The sequence below is a fragment of the Pseudorasbora parva genome, chromosome 23 (assembly GCF_024679245.1).
Source record: "Pseudorasbora parva isolate DD20220531a chromosome 23, ASM2467924v1, whole genome shotgun sequence".
Taxonomy (NCBI): Eukaryota; Metazoa; Chordata; class Actinopteri; order Cypriniformes; family Gobionidae; genus Pseudorasbora; species Pseudorasbora parva.
The window spans coordinates 13,013,016-13,028,598 of record NC_090194.1 but is presented as its reverse complement, the minus strand read 5'-3'; the positions used below and the strand labels follow the sequence as shown (position 1 = coordinate 13,028,598).

Genomic DNA, 15,583 nt, shown 5'->3' with positions numbered 1-15,583 from the left:
TTCTCAAAATATTTTATATTTTGATTTATATCTAGAAATATTTCGATTTTAATCTTGCATTTCCGAAACTTTTAAAAATGTAAACTTTATCTATCTATCTATCTATCTATCTATCTATCTATCTATCTGTCTGTCTGTCCGTCCGTCCGTCCGTCCGTCCGTCCGTCCGTCCGTCCGTCCGTCCGTCCGTCCGTCCTTCTGTCCATAAATAATATATATATATATATTATTTTATTATTATTTTAATTGAAGGATTTTATGTTGCTTTTAAGGATGGATGTGACAAATTTGTGCAGATGTGGAACGAGCACATAATCCGAGTGCAACAGAACATTACGGCACCTCATGAGCATCCATCCATAATGCATATGGCTTCTCATCTTTATGGATCATACGACTATTTTCCACTGCAATTCTTTGGATGTTGAGAATGCTAGGAGGAGTGTCAGATGTTGACGTATCCATGTGATGAGACAGTATTTGAACTTTGTTGCCTGTTAAACGAGGAGCTTCATCTTCTCCCTCCGGATGGGGAGGAAGGCAGAAACCTGTACATTATGCTAAACTATGTTCAGATATAGAGAAAACAGAGTAATTACTGTAATTACAAAAACGAATTACGCCATACTAAGACCAAACTTTGAATAAATACATGTCATTTTCTTGACAACAGGTCAAAAATAAAATAAAAAAATTTGAACACCTATATTTTCCCCACTAGCCTTATCAATTTCATTTAATCTATCCTATTTGAAAACAGCTCTTTTGTTCTCTCCTTTAGACCCATAATGGAGGACAATACAGATGTTTTCAATTTCCTGAGAAATCGAGGCATTTCTGAGGAAGCAATTACAGTTATGGAACAGCAAAAGGTATGATGTTTTGGATGTTTGTATAAATCACTCAGCACATTGAATATGCTCTAACTAGCTAATAGAAAGTTTAATGGGTATTTTTTTTAACTTTGCGGTTAAGGGCTTCTGTTCTATTAAGCTCATTATTTTGCCCTTATTTAATGTTTAAATGTTTTTTTTTTGTACTGCTATTTGCTAATTATTTGTACCAAAACACGACTGTCTTATAAATATACAAAGTACATGCATGCAGTATATGACAATTAATAAAGTTAAGATTGATTTAGGATTAAGATGTAATATTTACAATATACATCCGTAATATATATTATATATCTGTAATATATACATCACATTATAGAGATGTCGCTTTTGCTCATCAAGGCTGCATTTTTTAAAATTAAAAATGTTGTGAAATGATTACAATTTAAAATCAATGTTTTCTATTTTAATGTACTTTAAAATAGAATTTATTTCTGTGATGCAAAGCTGAATTGTCACAAGACTTGTGCTCAGTTATTGTCAATGTTGGAAACAGTTGTGCTGCTTAATATTATTTTGGATCCTGTGATACTTTTTCAGGATTCATTGATGAATAAAAAGTTTAAAAAGAACAGCGTTTATTCAAAATAGAAATCTTTAACACATCCTTGCTGGATAAAAGTATTCTTTCTTTCTTTCTTTCTTTCTTTCTTTCTTTCTTTCTTTCTTTCTTTCTTTCTTTCTTTCTTTCTTTCTTTCTTTCTTTCTTTCTTTCTTTCTCTCTCTCTCTCTCTCTCTCTCTCTCTCTCTCTCTCTCTCTCTCTCTATATATATATATATATATATAGAGAGAGAGAGAGAGAGAGAGAGAGAGAGAGAGAGATTTTAATAAAAAAAAAATCATAAATAGTGTGCCTTATTGATAGTTTGCATAAATTGTGTAATAGAATACTTTTGTAAAACATAATTTCTATTTTGTCTTTGATTTTGGGGTGAAATATGAGATATGTTCTTAATACAAAACTGCATAGGTCTATTTGAAACCCAGCTTCCTTTTTAATTCTACATTTAAATTGACACACTAATCAGACGGAGCAGGGGATGCAGCTGGTCTTAGCGGTCTCGCCTCATATCTTTGTCTCTAAAAGAACATTTCATTAAATATTCAACCAATTCTTTCAGCGGTTTCAGCCATAAAGCATTCTCCTGACCTCCTTATGCTTATATTGACACAGTAACCTTAAAATACTCCTCACCTTCACAGGCTGATCAAATTCAATGCCACTTAATTCTGTCTGTAATTTCCTCATCATCTGACACCTATTTCATATGTATTGTACTTCGGGAGCTGCATTAGAACATTTACCAGACCAGCTATGTCATCAGTCAAGTATACACAACATCTTTGTTTTTGTTGTTGTTGCTTTTTGCTATTGCAGCCTATGGCCAAAACAAAAAGCTAGCAAAAGGTTATCATCATAAATAATGTAAATAGCACTGACGCTCCAGTAGTGCATGTCTAAAAGGAAGTGAGACATGGACAGATAGAGAGAGTCTGTATTTTCAATAGCCAACACTCTGCTTTTAGCATTAGGCAACAGTTGTGCCTATAGGATGGAGATGTTCAGGCGTTGAAGATTAATATGAAATTAAACTCTGGTTCCCCCCTCAACATACTATATTTTCTGACTTTGAAGCCATGTTGGTTTGTCATCTACTTGTCTCCCACTCTTTTCTGGTGCATGTCTATGTGTGTGAGAAAAACTGTGTGCTGTCTAATAGGATGAGCTTGAAGGGGATCACAAATGCAAATTCAAATGTTGCCTTCTCTGATCCTGCTCGACTCAGAAAAGCACTGCAAATCATTACAAAGTAAAAGATGTTAAACATTCTTGCTTTTGCACAGCAATCGTCCTTTTTTAATGCATTCAAACCAGCATTTTTCACTGAATGTTTAAGTGGGAGGGTGAGAAAGAGGAATAAAAACGTGTATATGTGTGTGCGTGTGTGTGGATGGTCTACTCTGTAACACTGGCTATGACAGAGGGAAAGCCAGTGGGGGAGTAATTGCACTTTGCATGACACACACAATGAATCTGATGACACACTGTGACTGAGGAAAAGCATTAACAGTGGAAATGTACATGCTATGCACACTTTACGTTAGAGATAATTGTTATTAAATGTACATATTCACTATAGAGATCTTTGGGATCTTAAATAAAATGACATCAAAATCAATTGCATTTAATTCCCGAGACCACGGTCTTTCATTTGGAAAAGTGATGGTGGTGGAGTGATGGTTAAATGTCTCCATCCAGTGGCGGTTAATAGACATCGCACATTTTCCCATAGAGGATATGGACTATACCGAAGCACATTTCGTTTCAACTGCCATGGAAACGAACAAAAAGACCTTTCATTGGAAAAAATATGATAACTGCTGCACACTTGTGACTGCTACTTTTCATGGGTGTTCTATTAGTTACATGGTTTAATAGAGATTTAGCTTCTAGAGAAGGATCTAGTGCCGAGACCTTATTCACAGCAGCGCCATTTTTGAATGAAAGTGAGGTTGTGAGCGATAGATACATTTATATGGCAGAAATAGTAATAGTAGCTATGCATGCGGTTGCGAATTCAGTTATACATTTGCAAAAATAATAATAAAAAATTAAAATAAATTAAAAAAAAAAAAAACAACAGACAACAACATTTCATGCAATATAAGCTGTGAAAATGTATTTGATCGAGTGGATTTTTACAGGTTATTATTATTATTATTAATATCAATTCCAGGAGAACACTCACAATTCTACATTAACATCAGTTGCCATGAAATAATAATAATAATAATAAAAAAACATAATTACATACAATCTAGTGCTTTCAACGCATTACGTTTTCATCGCTTTTTTGCTTTTAGTCTGTTCCAAGTCATTTACAAATTGTGAAATTCTTGGTTTGCATGTTGAGCCCACTTCTTTTTATTATGTATATATATGGTATTTTCCTAATAAAATCAATAGTTTTATAATATGTTGTTCTTTACATTCCAAATGATAAGCTTGTTCCCTCTTTCATACCTGTCATGACGCTGTTGTTCCCCTAGTTTGTTGTAAAAAACGCGCATGCGCAGAGAAACAGCTGCTTCTCTCCCCCTAGCGGGCGCTGTTGAAGTTGCGCATGCGGAGTGGAGTTACAGTCCGCGGTGGGCGGAGTGGATGCGAGGATGTTGTGTGTATGACGATAAGCAACGTGAATGAAAAAAAAATGACGAAATTACTGTGATCGAGGGCAAGTAGCGGTCGCGAATTCACACGGTACTGCGCAAAAGGGAATGTAAGTCCTGTCACGTTAACATTGTGCAGCCGTAATTAAATGATTTAAAAAATGAAAAATTAGTTGCCAAATTGCAGTCGATAAGAATGCTCGATGCGGCTAACTGTATAGCACTACTATACAGTGTTGCAGTGACGCGCGACAGCGTAGGGTTGTTATAAATACAACGGTATTTGCATATTTTCACAGTCAAAGCGTTTGTATTATTTTTCCATCATAGTGAAGATTGATATTGATATTTATATGAAAGCTGCTACTAAAGGGAAAATAGATTGATGGACGATACATCTTCTTTCATACGTTTGAACCTGAAGTTACTGGCTCTCTTTTATCTTTTTTTGCCAGACTTCGTTTGAGAGCTTGTGACCTTACAGCAGAGTACGTTTTCTCAAAAACCATATGGAAAAAAACAGCAATAGAAATTGTGCCTCGAGGTTAGATCTGAGGCTTCAGCTATGAAGTACGCAGTTAAATTAATGGAGCTGTCAGCGTTGTCAAAATGTTGTTTTGTTGAGCAAGTGTACATTAGATTAGCATATTTAAAATGAGGAATGCCAGTGCTTGCAAGATAAATAACCAATTTGGACTGGGAACTCAGATGTTTGCTTAAGACCAATCACTATATAGTATGCAACAAACCTGACAGCCAAAAATACAAGTCTTTGTCCAATTACCTATTTCAAAAGATTGATAATGTTTCTGTCCCTGCAGCTGATTACGTTAGAAATAAGCAAATCATGATTTTGCTTAGACATTATCTAAATTATAATGTTTTAAAAGGCAAAACAACTAGAAATAAAATTTTCTCTCATCATTTTTTAAGTCTGTATGTTAAGCTGAATTAACTGCAACATAAAGTGTAGGTGCAGAAAAAGCAGAAAAGGTGAGTTCAGAACGAATGCCCAACTTTAATTTGTCAGCTAACAAAATATGTTCTAGAACATTTTGCTAACATTTCATTAAGATATGAAAACATTATTCTTAATGCCCCCTCTCAGAACATCCAGTATTTTAATGGTTTTTAATTTTTTTCTCCTTGGCTAATACTAATCTTTAAGGAAACAGTCCACTATATAATTTTTCAAATATGTGACCCTGGACATCAAAACCAGTCATAAGGGTATTTTTTTTTTAAATTGAGATTTACACATTATCGGAATAATTAATAATTCAGCTTTTCATTGATGTATGGTTTGTTAGGATATGGCAGTATTTAGTCGAGATGCAACTATTGGAAAATCTGGAATCTTGAGGGTCCAAAAAATATTGAGTATACTTTTTAAGTATATTTACGTTAGGACATTTACAAAATATCTTCATGGAACATGATCTTTACTTAATATCCTAATGATTTTGGCATAAAAGAAAATGGGTAATTTTGACCCATACAGTGTATTGTTGGCTATTGCCACAAATATAACAAATATATATAGGGTCACATATTACACTGCAAAAAAAAAGAAAAAAGAAAAAATGCCTACCAACTGAACATTTTCTAGTGACTGAACACATAGAAATTTTTCAGTTTGCCAAATTGAAAATCTATGAATTGATGCAATTTTAATTCACAAAAATTCAATTCGGTCAACTGAAAAAATTTGATGTGATCAGTCGCTTGAAAATTTCCAATTGGAGACCTGAATTTTTTTTACATTGTATGCAAGCGTTACTTTAACAAGTAGTAAGTATCAATGTCTAAATACATTAGACTAACTAAAACAATTAAGAAAAAAATGCTCATGAATGATGTATAAATAACATTTTGAGGGCATTATTAAAGACCAGATAACTTTGAACAATGTTCTATTAATGTTACCAGAATAACGTTTGTTCACCTTTCCAAAGTTCTCAGAATATTCCCTCTTAGCTAGAAAAGGTTTTATATATGATTAGTGATGCAGTACGTTAAGATCACCATGTTTCTTACACCATCACGATGTTTGTTTTGTGTTACAGATCATTTTGAGCCCAAGCCGCTGGCTACTCACCCTGTGTGACCTCTGAAAAAAGGCTTATAAAGAGCACTATGGGTAACACAAGCAGTGAGAGGGCGGGGATGGGCCAGGAAAAGGCCCACAGAAGGGACAGTCGAGGAACCAAGGAAGGAGACCGTCCTAAAATCCTGATGGACAGCCCAGAAGATGCTGATATTTTTCATGGGGAGGACATCAAAGTGTGTGTTGGCTCACATTATTTGTCTGCTTATGAAGATATCATAATTTAGATATGATGACCATGTCTTTTTAATTTTCTATTAGGCACCATTAGTAAAAGAGGAATTCATTGACTGGAGATCAGACCTGGAGACCAGTGAAAAGGTTCTTGCGTTAGATCGACCCACTGTGTTTCGGTGGACAGGAGCTGGAAAAGAAGTCTATATTTCTGGCTCTTTTAATAATTGGACCAATAAGATTCCTTTGATTAGGAGGTACGTAACATTTAATGTTAACTAGAACTATTAAAAAAGTGTTGTAAAAAAGAAATACATAAAAGTAAACCTAAATGATAATATTAAATTATAAATTATAAATCAAAATTACTATAAATGTAACAAAAGTAAGCTAATTAAGAATAATAATACATATAATATAATAGCATAAATAAAAAGTTCTGTTTTTTATTCTGTTTTCATTTTACTAAAATTAAAATGATAAAATAAGCTACTTAAAAATATTAATACATATAATATATAGTGCTGTTAAATCGATGAATCGTGATTTAATAGCATAAAAAAGTGTGTACTGTTTTGAAATATTATGTGTATATAAATAGACAAACATGCATGTATATATTTAAGAGAAATTTGTTGATATATATATATATATATATATATATATATATATATATATATATATACACACACACAGTAAAATATATGCAAATATTTCTTAAATATATACATGAATGAGTGTATTCAAATATACGTAATAATTATACACACATATTATTTAAGCAACAATTTATTTTGAATGTGATTGATCAAATTGAGAGCACTAATAATATAATACACTCACCTAAAGGATTATTATGAACACCTGTTCAATTTCTCATTAATGCAATTATCTAACCAATCACATGGCAGTTGCTTCAATGCATTTAGGGGTGTGGTCCTGGTCAAGACAATCTCCTGAACTCCAAACTGAATGTCAGAATGGAAAAGAAAGGTGATTTAAGCAATTTTGAGCGTGGCATTGTTGTTGGTGCCAGACGGGCCGGTCGGAGTATTTCACAATCTGCTCAGTTACTGGGATTTTCAAACACAACCATTTCTAGGGTTTACAAAGAATGGTGTGAAGTCCTGTGGGCGAAAATGCCTTGTTGATGCTAGAGGTCAGAGGAGAATGGGCCGACTGATTCAAGCTGATAGAAGAGCAACTTTGACTGAAATAACCACTCGTTACATCCAAGGTCTGCAGCAAAGCATTTGTAAAGCCACAACACGCAGAACCTTGAGGCGGATGGGCTACAACAGCAGAAGACCCCACCGTGTACCATTCATCTCCACTACAAATAGGAAAAAGAGGATACAATTTGCACAAGCTTACCAAAATTGGACAGTTGGTCTGATGTGTCTCGATTTCTGTTGAGACATTCAGATGGTAGATGCAGAATTTGGCGTAAACAGAATGAGAACATGGATCCATCATGCCTTGTTACCACTGTGCAGGCTGGTGGTGGTGGTGGTGTAATGGTGTGGGGGATGTTTTCTTGGCACACTTAGTGCCAATTGGGCATTTTTTAAATGCCACGGCCTACCTTTGCATTGTTTTAGCCATGTCCATCCCTTTATGGCCACCATGTACCTATCTACTTCCAGCAGGAAAATGCACCATGTCACAAAGCTCAAATAATTTAAATTGGTTTCTTGAACATGACTATGAGTTCACTGTACTAAAATGCCCTCCACAGTCACCAGATCTCAACCCAATAGAGCATCTTTGGGATGTGATGGGATGGGAGCTTCGTGCCCTGGATGTGCATCCCACAAATCTCCATCAACTGGCAGATGCTATCCTATCAATATAGGCCAACATTTCTAAAGAATGCTTTCAGCACCTTTTTGAATCAATGCCACGTAGAATTAAGGCAGTTTTGAAGGCGAAAAGGGTCAAACACAGTATTGTTATTAGTATGGTGTTCCTAAAAATCCTTTAGGTGAGTGTATATTATAATGTATATTATATTAAATAAATACAAAGTTCTGTCATGAAACTCTAGATGGTCTGAAACTCAATCTGCTTGAAATCACATCGTTCTCTATAGGGCACAGCTGATTGGTTCCTACTGTATCAGCAGCCAATGAGTTCGCTGCTTAAACATCAACACTGTCATATCCATTACAATGCCAAACACTCCAAGGATTGGAGTAACACTGTGTAACACTAATGTAACACTGGGACGTAACACTCTTGACAAACAGAGAAGTCTTCTGCTGAATGTATTCTAGATATATTCAATATGAACTTTAAATCCATTCATTTAAAATAAATGTTTACCTCTTCGATAGTCAAAACAACTTTGTGGCGATTGTGGATTTGCCTGAGGGTGAACACCAGTATAAATTCTTCGTGGATGGACAGTGGACGCATGACCCAACAGAGGTGACGGAGACATCAATCATCATCATCATTATCATCATCCATCTATAAAACTAGCATAATATTGACCTTTTTTCTCTTCAGCCTGTGGTGACCAACCAGCTCGGCACGGTCAACAACTTCATTCAGGTGAAGAAGACAGACTTTGAGGTGTTCGATGCACTCATGGTGGATTCACAGAAATGCTCGGACATGTCAGGTTTGAACAACCATATCCTTTCTTCACGTTTAGAGCTTTTTAAACATAACAAACTGAAAATGATCTGCGACATGATGTATCGTTAATGGCCGAAAACGGTCAGTCATGGGTTGTCGTGACACATTTGTCTTTATTGATTATAGACCTGTCCAGCTCTCCTCCTGGGCCGTACCATCAGGACGCTTACGTCCCCAAACAAGAGGAGAAATTCAAATCTCCCCCCATCCTACCCCCTCATCTCCTACAGGTTATCCTCAATAAGGACACAGGCATCTCAGTGAGTATCTGCAAAAGACTTTGCATTAGGCCTGTAAAAATTACAGATTAGATTACCATCATAGTACCATTCTCTACTAAATGGTTTGATGTAAGGCCCTATGATTTCTGTGATGAGAAAAAAAGAAGGGTATTGTGAAATAAGAGTGTCATAATTTCCATTTTTACTGGAATTTAAAGAATTTCAAGGAATTTATATTCAGGGTTTCCACGGGTCTTAAAAAAGTCTTAATTTGACCTTTCACAATTGAAGGCCTTAAAAAGGTCTTAAACTGGAGCAGAAAGTCTTAAATTCAAAATCCTATGATTTCTGTGATGCAGAAAATGTGATGGGACTGCTTAATTAATTTATAAAAATGGAATAAAATATATTTATTTTTTGAAAAATAAAACATATTTCATTGGGCCCTAAACATTTTATTTTTTGTTAATCTTTAAAAAAATTGCTGTTAAATTTAGCCATTACAAAATTAAAACATAATTATTTATAAAACAACAAATATGATTTCATAGGGCCCTAAATTCCATTGCAAAATTGATATCTAGGATTGTTGTTTTCAGTACAAATTCAAAACATCCTTAAATCAAGATACATTTACTTGAGATGCAAAATGAATAAATTGTCTTGTCTTGAGGAAGTGAAACAAATTAAGTTTATGCTTAAAATAAGATCAAATATCTGTAATTGGGTATAAAAAATAACTTGTTTATTAAGTTGATTTTTATGAACCCATTAGCAGATATTTGTTCTTCTTTTAATCATAAAATCATTTACACAAGATTTCTTTTCTCACATTTTAAGCTTTTTGTTGTTGTAAAATAAGTAAAAAGTTATGGAGATCTGTTAGAAATTGTATTTTCAAACTTTGAATTTTTTATTTAATTTTTTTACATTTACTGAACATATTGATGTGTTATGTTCCCTTCAATTTATTCCTTAAATTTTCGTAAAATGGTCTTAAAAAGGTCTTAAAAAATCTATTAAACTTGCAGAAACCCCATATATATATATATATATATATATATATATATATATATATATATATATATATATATATATATATATATATATATATATATATATATATATATATATAATAAGGGCTTTACAATTAATTATATTTAATATTTCGACTAGTGTCTGTGTATATTAAATCTTACTTTTCAATAATACGAAGTCAACAAGCTCTGTGTGTTTTTGTCTACTATGTGTTTTTGTTGTATTACTATTGTGCAGTAAAATGAGCTTCTTATAATAATAATAATAATAATAATAATAATAATAATAATAATAATGATAGTTAAGAATAAAATAATACAATTTTTTTTAAAGTATTTTAAAGGAATATCTTACAATTATATATATATATATATATATATATATATATATATATATATATATATATATATATATATATATATATATATATATATATATATATTTAAATCTTTGCTTACAAAACAAAAAAGAGTTGAATTACTTTTTAAAGATTAATTATATATTTTTAATTAATTTGTATTAAATCATAAAACATAATCCAGAAAAATATATTTGTATTACATAGTTCTCTAAAAGTATCAGAAAATATATACAAAATATATGTTTTACCAAATTTAATTTTTAGCCCTGGAAAAGTTATGAAAATGATTTTTGTAATTTTAGTTGTTTTATTATGCTTAAATATACACAATTCTATCTATAACTTTAGTATCTATTGTATAACAAGTACACTTATATGCTCTAAAATATATAAACTGCAAATATTGCTCTTGTGTATATATAGTAAATGTCTGTTTAAACCAGGGAAGATGTGATATAGTTCTAAAAATCATTCTACATATAAAAGAATAGCGCAGTCCACACTACAATGACGACGAAACCAAAGCTTGTGCTTAGAATAAACAGAACGATATTGTCCGCTGGTGTGGACACTAATATAGTCATCATTATACCTTTATAGTTATAGTTCTTGGTGTGAACAAACCTTGAAACTTGCTTGTAAGTCATTCTTGTTTTCAGTGAAGGTTGAGCTATATCACAATGTATCACAATCAAATTATTAACTAGGAAATTAATTATTGAAAAAGACATGAAACATTTATATATATATAAAAAGACTCAAATAAAGTAGTCCAGATGATTCCCTTTTTGGGGATCGAGACCCAGACTGATGTAATCAGAGTAATTGTTTTAACGTTATTTTTACACTTAAAAGTGTTAAATTTGCATAATTGCATTGTAAGGTCCAAAACAGTTGCTGCCAATGGAAATGAGTTGAGGCTAATGAAAACGTGCTCTTGTTTTCTAACAGTGTGATCCAGCTTTGCTCCCTGAGCCCAACCACGTCATGCTCAATCACCTGTACGCTCTGTCCATTAAGGTAACAGGGCAACTTAAAGATCTCTGTGAGATGAACCCGTATTCATTTCAAGTCTGTTCTGATGACTCTGTGTCTTGTCTGACTCTCTGACAGGATGGTGTAATGGTTCTGAGTGCCACCCATCGGTACAAGAAGAAATATGTCACAACCCTGCTGTACAAGCCCATCTGAGAAACAAGGCATTTTCAAACCCTTTTATATGACCTCTGATATATCTTATATACAGTAGTATGCATTATTGTAAATAGGAATGTACAGAGAAGCACTTTAGGGAAAAATCCCACCTTAATGAGTATAAACTAATCAGAAACAGAAATAGCTCACCTGGGCCAAATTCACTGAATCTAAACCAGTATATGGATAAGAAGTGTTCTTGAATGTGAAAAAGAGTGTAAATAGTGCTTTATTATTTAGTTTAGTTCAGTGTTAAAACAAGTATATGGCTGTGTAGATAAATATTAGTATATTATTAGCCAGAAAAAGGCCTGTTATCAGCAGGGTTTAAGAAAATGTTTCACTCAAGAAACTAATTAGTTTTTTTCAATTTCATGGAAAAGTTGGTCTTTTAAATCCATATTTTAATCTTCTACATTTTATTAGAACAGAACAAAACAAATATAGCAAACATCTTGATTTATTTTTTGATCTGTGTTATGTTCTCTTAAATTAAATATCACTTTTAATAAATGATTCCACCAATTTTGGTTCTGTTTCATTATCGCATTTACAATCGCATTAGGGTGGATGTAGCTGTGGCAATTTTATGCTCTCACTTAATGCTCTTGAAACTGAATGCCCTTCATGCTGGCTTTGGACATTCTGGGTGAATACAGCAGGAAAATATTTTCCCCAAAAAATCTTCAGGATATTAGCTAGACCAAAATATCCCCCTTACGCTATAGCTTCATTGACTCATGGACATGCTCATGGATCTTATCACTACTCTTTAACATAAAGGTTCTTTATGGGCATTGATGGTTCCTTGGAGAACCTTTACCATCCATGGAACCTTTCCAAATTATACAGTGGAATTTGTTTTAAAGGTTATTACAGTTTTCTTCCCATTAAGGAGAAAAAACGGTTCGCTGAAAGGTTCTTTGGCATCACTAAAAAAATCCCCTTTGGGGGGTTTAAACTTTATTTTTAATAGTGTAAAAACACTAATAAGCACCTTGAGACCAGTTAATTAAAAATGAGTGCAATTTTGACTCAGAAAAGTAAAGTTAGTTTTGACAAAGGATAATTTGTTTGCAGACGGCATGATATTTGTAATGCACCATATTTCATTTATTAACTGATGCAATCCTCAGGGCCACTGTATAAAATTCCTCTCCGTGATGATCTCCCAGGATAAGCCTCTGGCCAACATTAACTGGCTAAAAAGCATGCAAACGTTTGATCAATTTCCTCCACAGATGCTGACCACCCATAAAATATTCCCTATACCTAGAAATGTGACAAGCCAGGAAAGAAGGTCATTGCAGTGAATAACAACGTCTTGCTTGGCCTACTTATCACATTGTTAAATTACAGAAAATGTTCAAGTAAGAACAATCTATATCGCTCAGTAGTTACTCATGTAATTACATGGTCATAAAAAGGCTTGAGTAAATTACAACCATAATGTTTTCTGAAACCTCCAGCACAGACGATGGATATAAATTGATCATTTTTAGGTCACTCATGACGCAAGATGCGCAGCACAAACAGGTCTAGGTGTATTTCAACAAAGAAAATTGCAGTTTATTGGATTGCTGACGCAAAACATCCAACCAGGCTACATTAATTTTGCATTAGTTATTGTCTTTGAGTGTTTTTGTATGTGTGTGTTTGTGTGTGTGTGTGTGTGTACATGGCTTAACAGCACAGATTAAAAAAATGTCAGTAAATAGGATCAAAATTCTAACACAATGTTCTTTACAAAAATAAAAGGTTGTATTTGTAATGTAATACAATTAATTAGTAAAATAATGTCACAGACTTTAAAATAAAAGTTAAAAAATGTTTTTGACAAATTTTGGTCCACTGGCCCATAACCTTTTAGTGAACAGGTCTTAAAACGAAGATTTTCTTTTCTCTTTTTTTTCCCGTTTTTACTGTAAAGAACATTTAAATAATAATCTACAGAACCATTTCCACTATTACAAAGAATGTTGTTGTAGTTCCATGTATTTTAAAGGTTCTTAATGGAACTACAGATGCCAATAAACAGTGTAGCCTATATTAAACAATTCAAGTAAAATAAAATAAAAAAAATTGACATTTCATATCTGGCAAAATAAATTGAAACGAATTAGTAATTATTAATGGATGAAATCGTGTTTCACATTTTGTACAGAAATAATGTCAGTATGTTCCTCACCACTAAGCAAGATTTGGACACAATATTTTGGGAGCCAGTGTACCAGACACCGAACCGCACAGACAGAGAATGACCTGGTTATGGATGTCCTTGTCCTCTATTTTCTGTGCACCAAGACATATAAAAAGCTGTGATAGTCTAATTATTTAATAAATAGGTAAATATGATCTGTTTAATGGCAATTCTGGACAAATTGCAACTCATTATAAGCCATTTTCATATTAGCATAATGAGGCCACAAAACATGTAATTGTCTTAAAATGCTCTTAAAGAGCAGGAAAAACATCAAGCAGGAATGTTTGGATTCCTGAACATCCAAACCTTTTATTTTCAGCCGGTTTAAATTACCTTTCTTTAAGTGTTGCAGATCAGTCTGGCAGAAGCAGAAGTAAAGTGTCTGCCAAGGACATACTGTGCTTGTAATCATTTGTGACTCATTTAAATTGAAAGTTTGCTGTTTCACTTGAGGAATCGATTTGTTTTTAGCGTAAAATCAAGCTAGTAATTCGGTGGATGAACTGTATGTCGGTCAAAGTCATGATAAGCTAAAATTCATAATAAAATGTTGCCTGCTACTAGTTTTCCAGTCCTAAGGACATTTCTCTTTGCGTACGTTTGTGAAAAAAGGTTAACAAATTCTTAGGTTGTAATTTAAAAGTTCACCACTAGAGGACGCTATAATCAACGTTATCAACTTTATCCATATGAAGGTTTTAAATTCACCAGAAAATGAAAATTCTGTCATTATTTATCACCCTCAAGTTGTTCCTAACCTGTATGAATTTTGTTCTGCTAAGCACAAAGGAAGATATTTGGAAGAATGTTTGTAACCAAACAGATAATGGCAGCCATTGACTAGTATTTCCCCCCACAATGGTAGTCAATGGCTGCTGAGATCTGCTTGGTTTCAAGCTTTCTTCCAAATATCTTCCTTTGAGTTCAGCAGAACAAAGGAATTCCTACATGTTTGGAACAGCTTGAACATGACTACATGAAGACAGAACTATCCCTTTAAGAAAGGTTTATAATCTTTAGATTATTGAAGAATTTGTCATGGAATAAGAAATGTATGCTAAATGCTAAGTCTAACAGTTGTTTGTACAGTACTTGTAAAAATGGAAGAGGGGGACAAAAATAACCACTTTTAAACTAAACAAGATTTTTTTATTTCAAGAATTGTAAAGCAGAGAGGCAGATGATTTGTGGATATGTTTTCTGATCATTCTGGAGGTTTTGGACGGAACTGTGCTGGAGTTCACACAGGCTGACAGAAACGTCATGAACTTTACTTTTGTTATAAGGTGTTCTTCCATAAGACACACTTAAAAAAACAACAGGAATAACTGAGGGGGAAAGACTGTACATCATAAAATCTCCAAATGAGCTGACAAACTGGTATTTTTTTTTTGATATATTCAGTGCTAAATTATAATCAGTCATTGATTTAAACAGTGTGTGTTGATTATGCTACCAAAATCTATGCAGCCTTAACCTTTAATCCTCTAGATTATTGCAATATACTGCAAAAACATAGACATTATGTCACTGTGTTTGCTTCAAAAATAAAAGATGTATACTTAACCTAAAAA

General features: G+C 33.2%; 1 protein-coding gene across 1 annotated transcript; it reads left to right on the top strand.

The window, feature by feature from the left end:
- The first annotated feature begins 4,035 nt into the window (after positions 1 to 4,035).
- Positions 4,036 to 12,331, top strand: prkab1a (protein kinase, AMP-activated, beta 1 non-catalytic subunit, a). The gene is made up of 8 exons (XM_067433584.1): positions 4,036 to 4,178; positions 6,135 to 6,351; positions 6,437 to 6,606; positions 8,686 to 8,779; positions 8,861 to 8,975; positions 9,119 to 9,252; positions 11,564 to 11,632; positions 11,726 to 12,331. Exons 2-8 carry the CDS (start codon positions 6,205 to 6,207, stop codon positions 11,801 to 11,803), a joined length of 807 nt encoding a protein of 268 aa, XP_067289685.1. The 5' UTR covers positions 4,036 to 4,178; positions 6,135 to 6,204; the 3' UTR covers positions 11,804 to 12,331.
- The last annotated feature ends 3,252 nt before the right edge of the window (positions 12,332 to 15,583 follow it).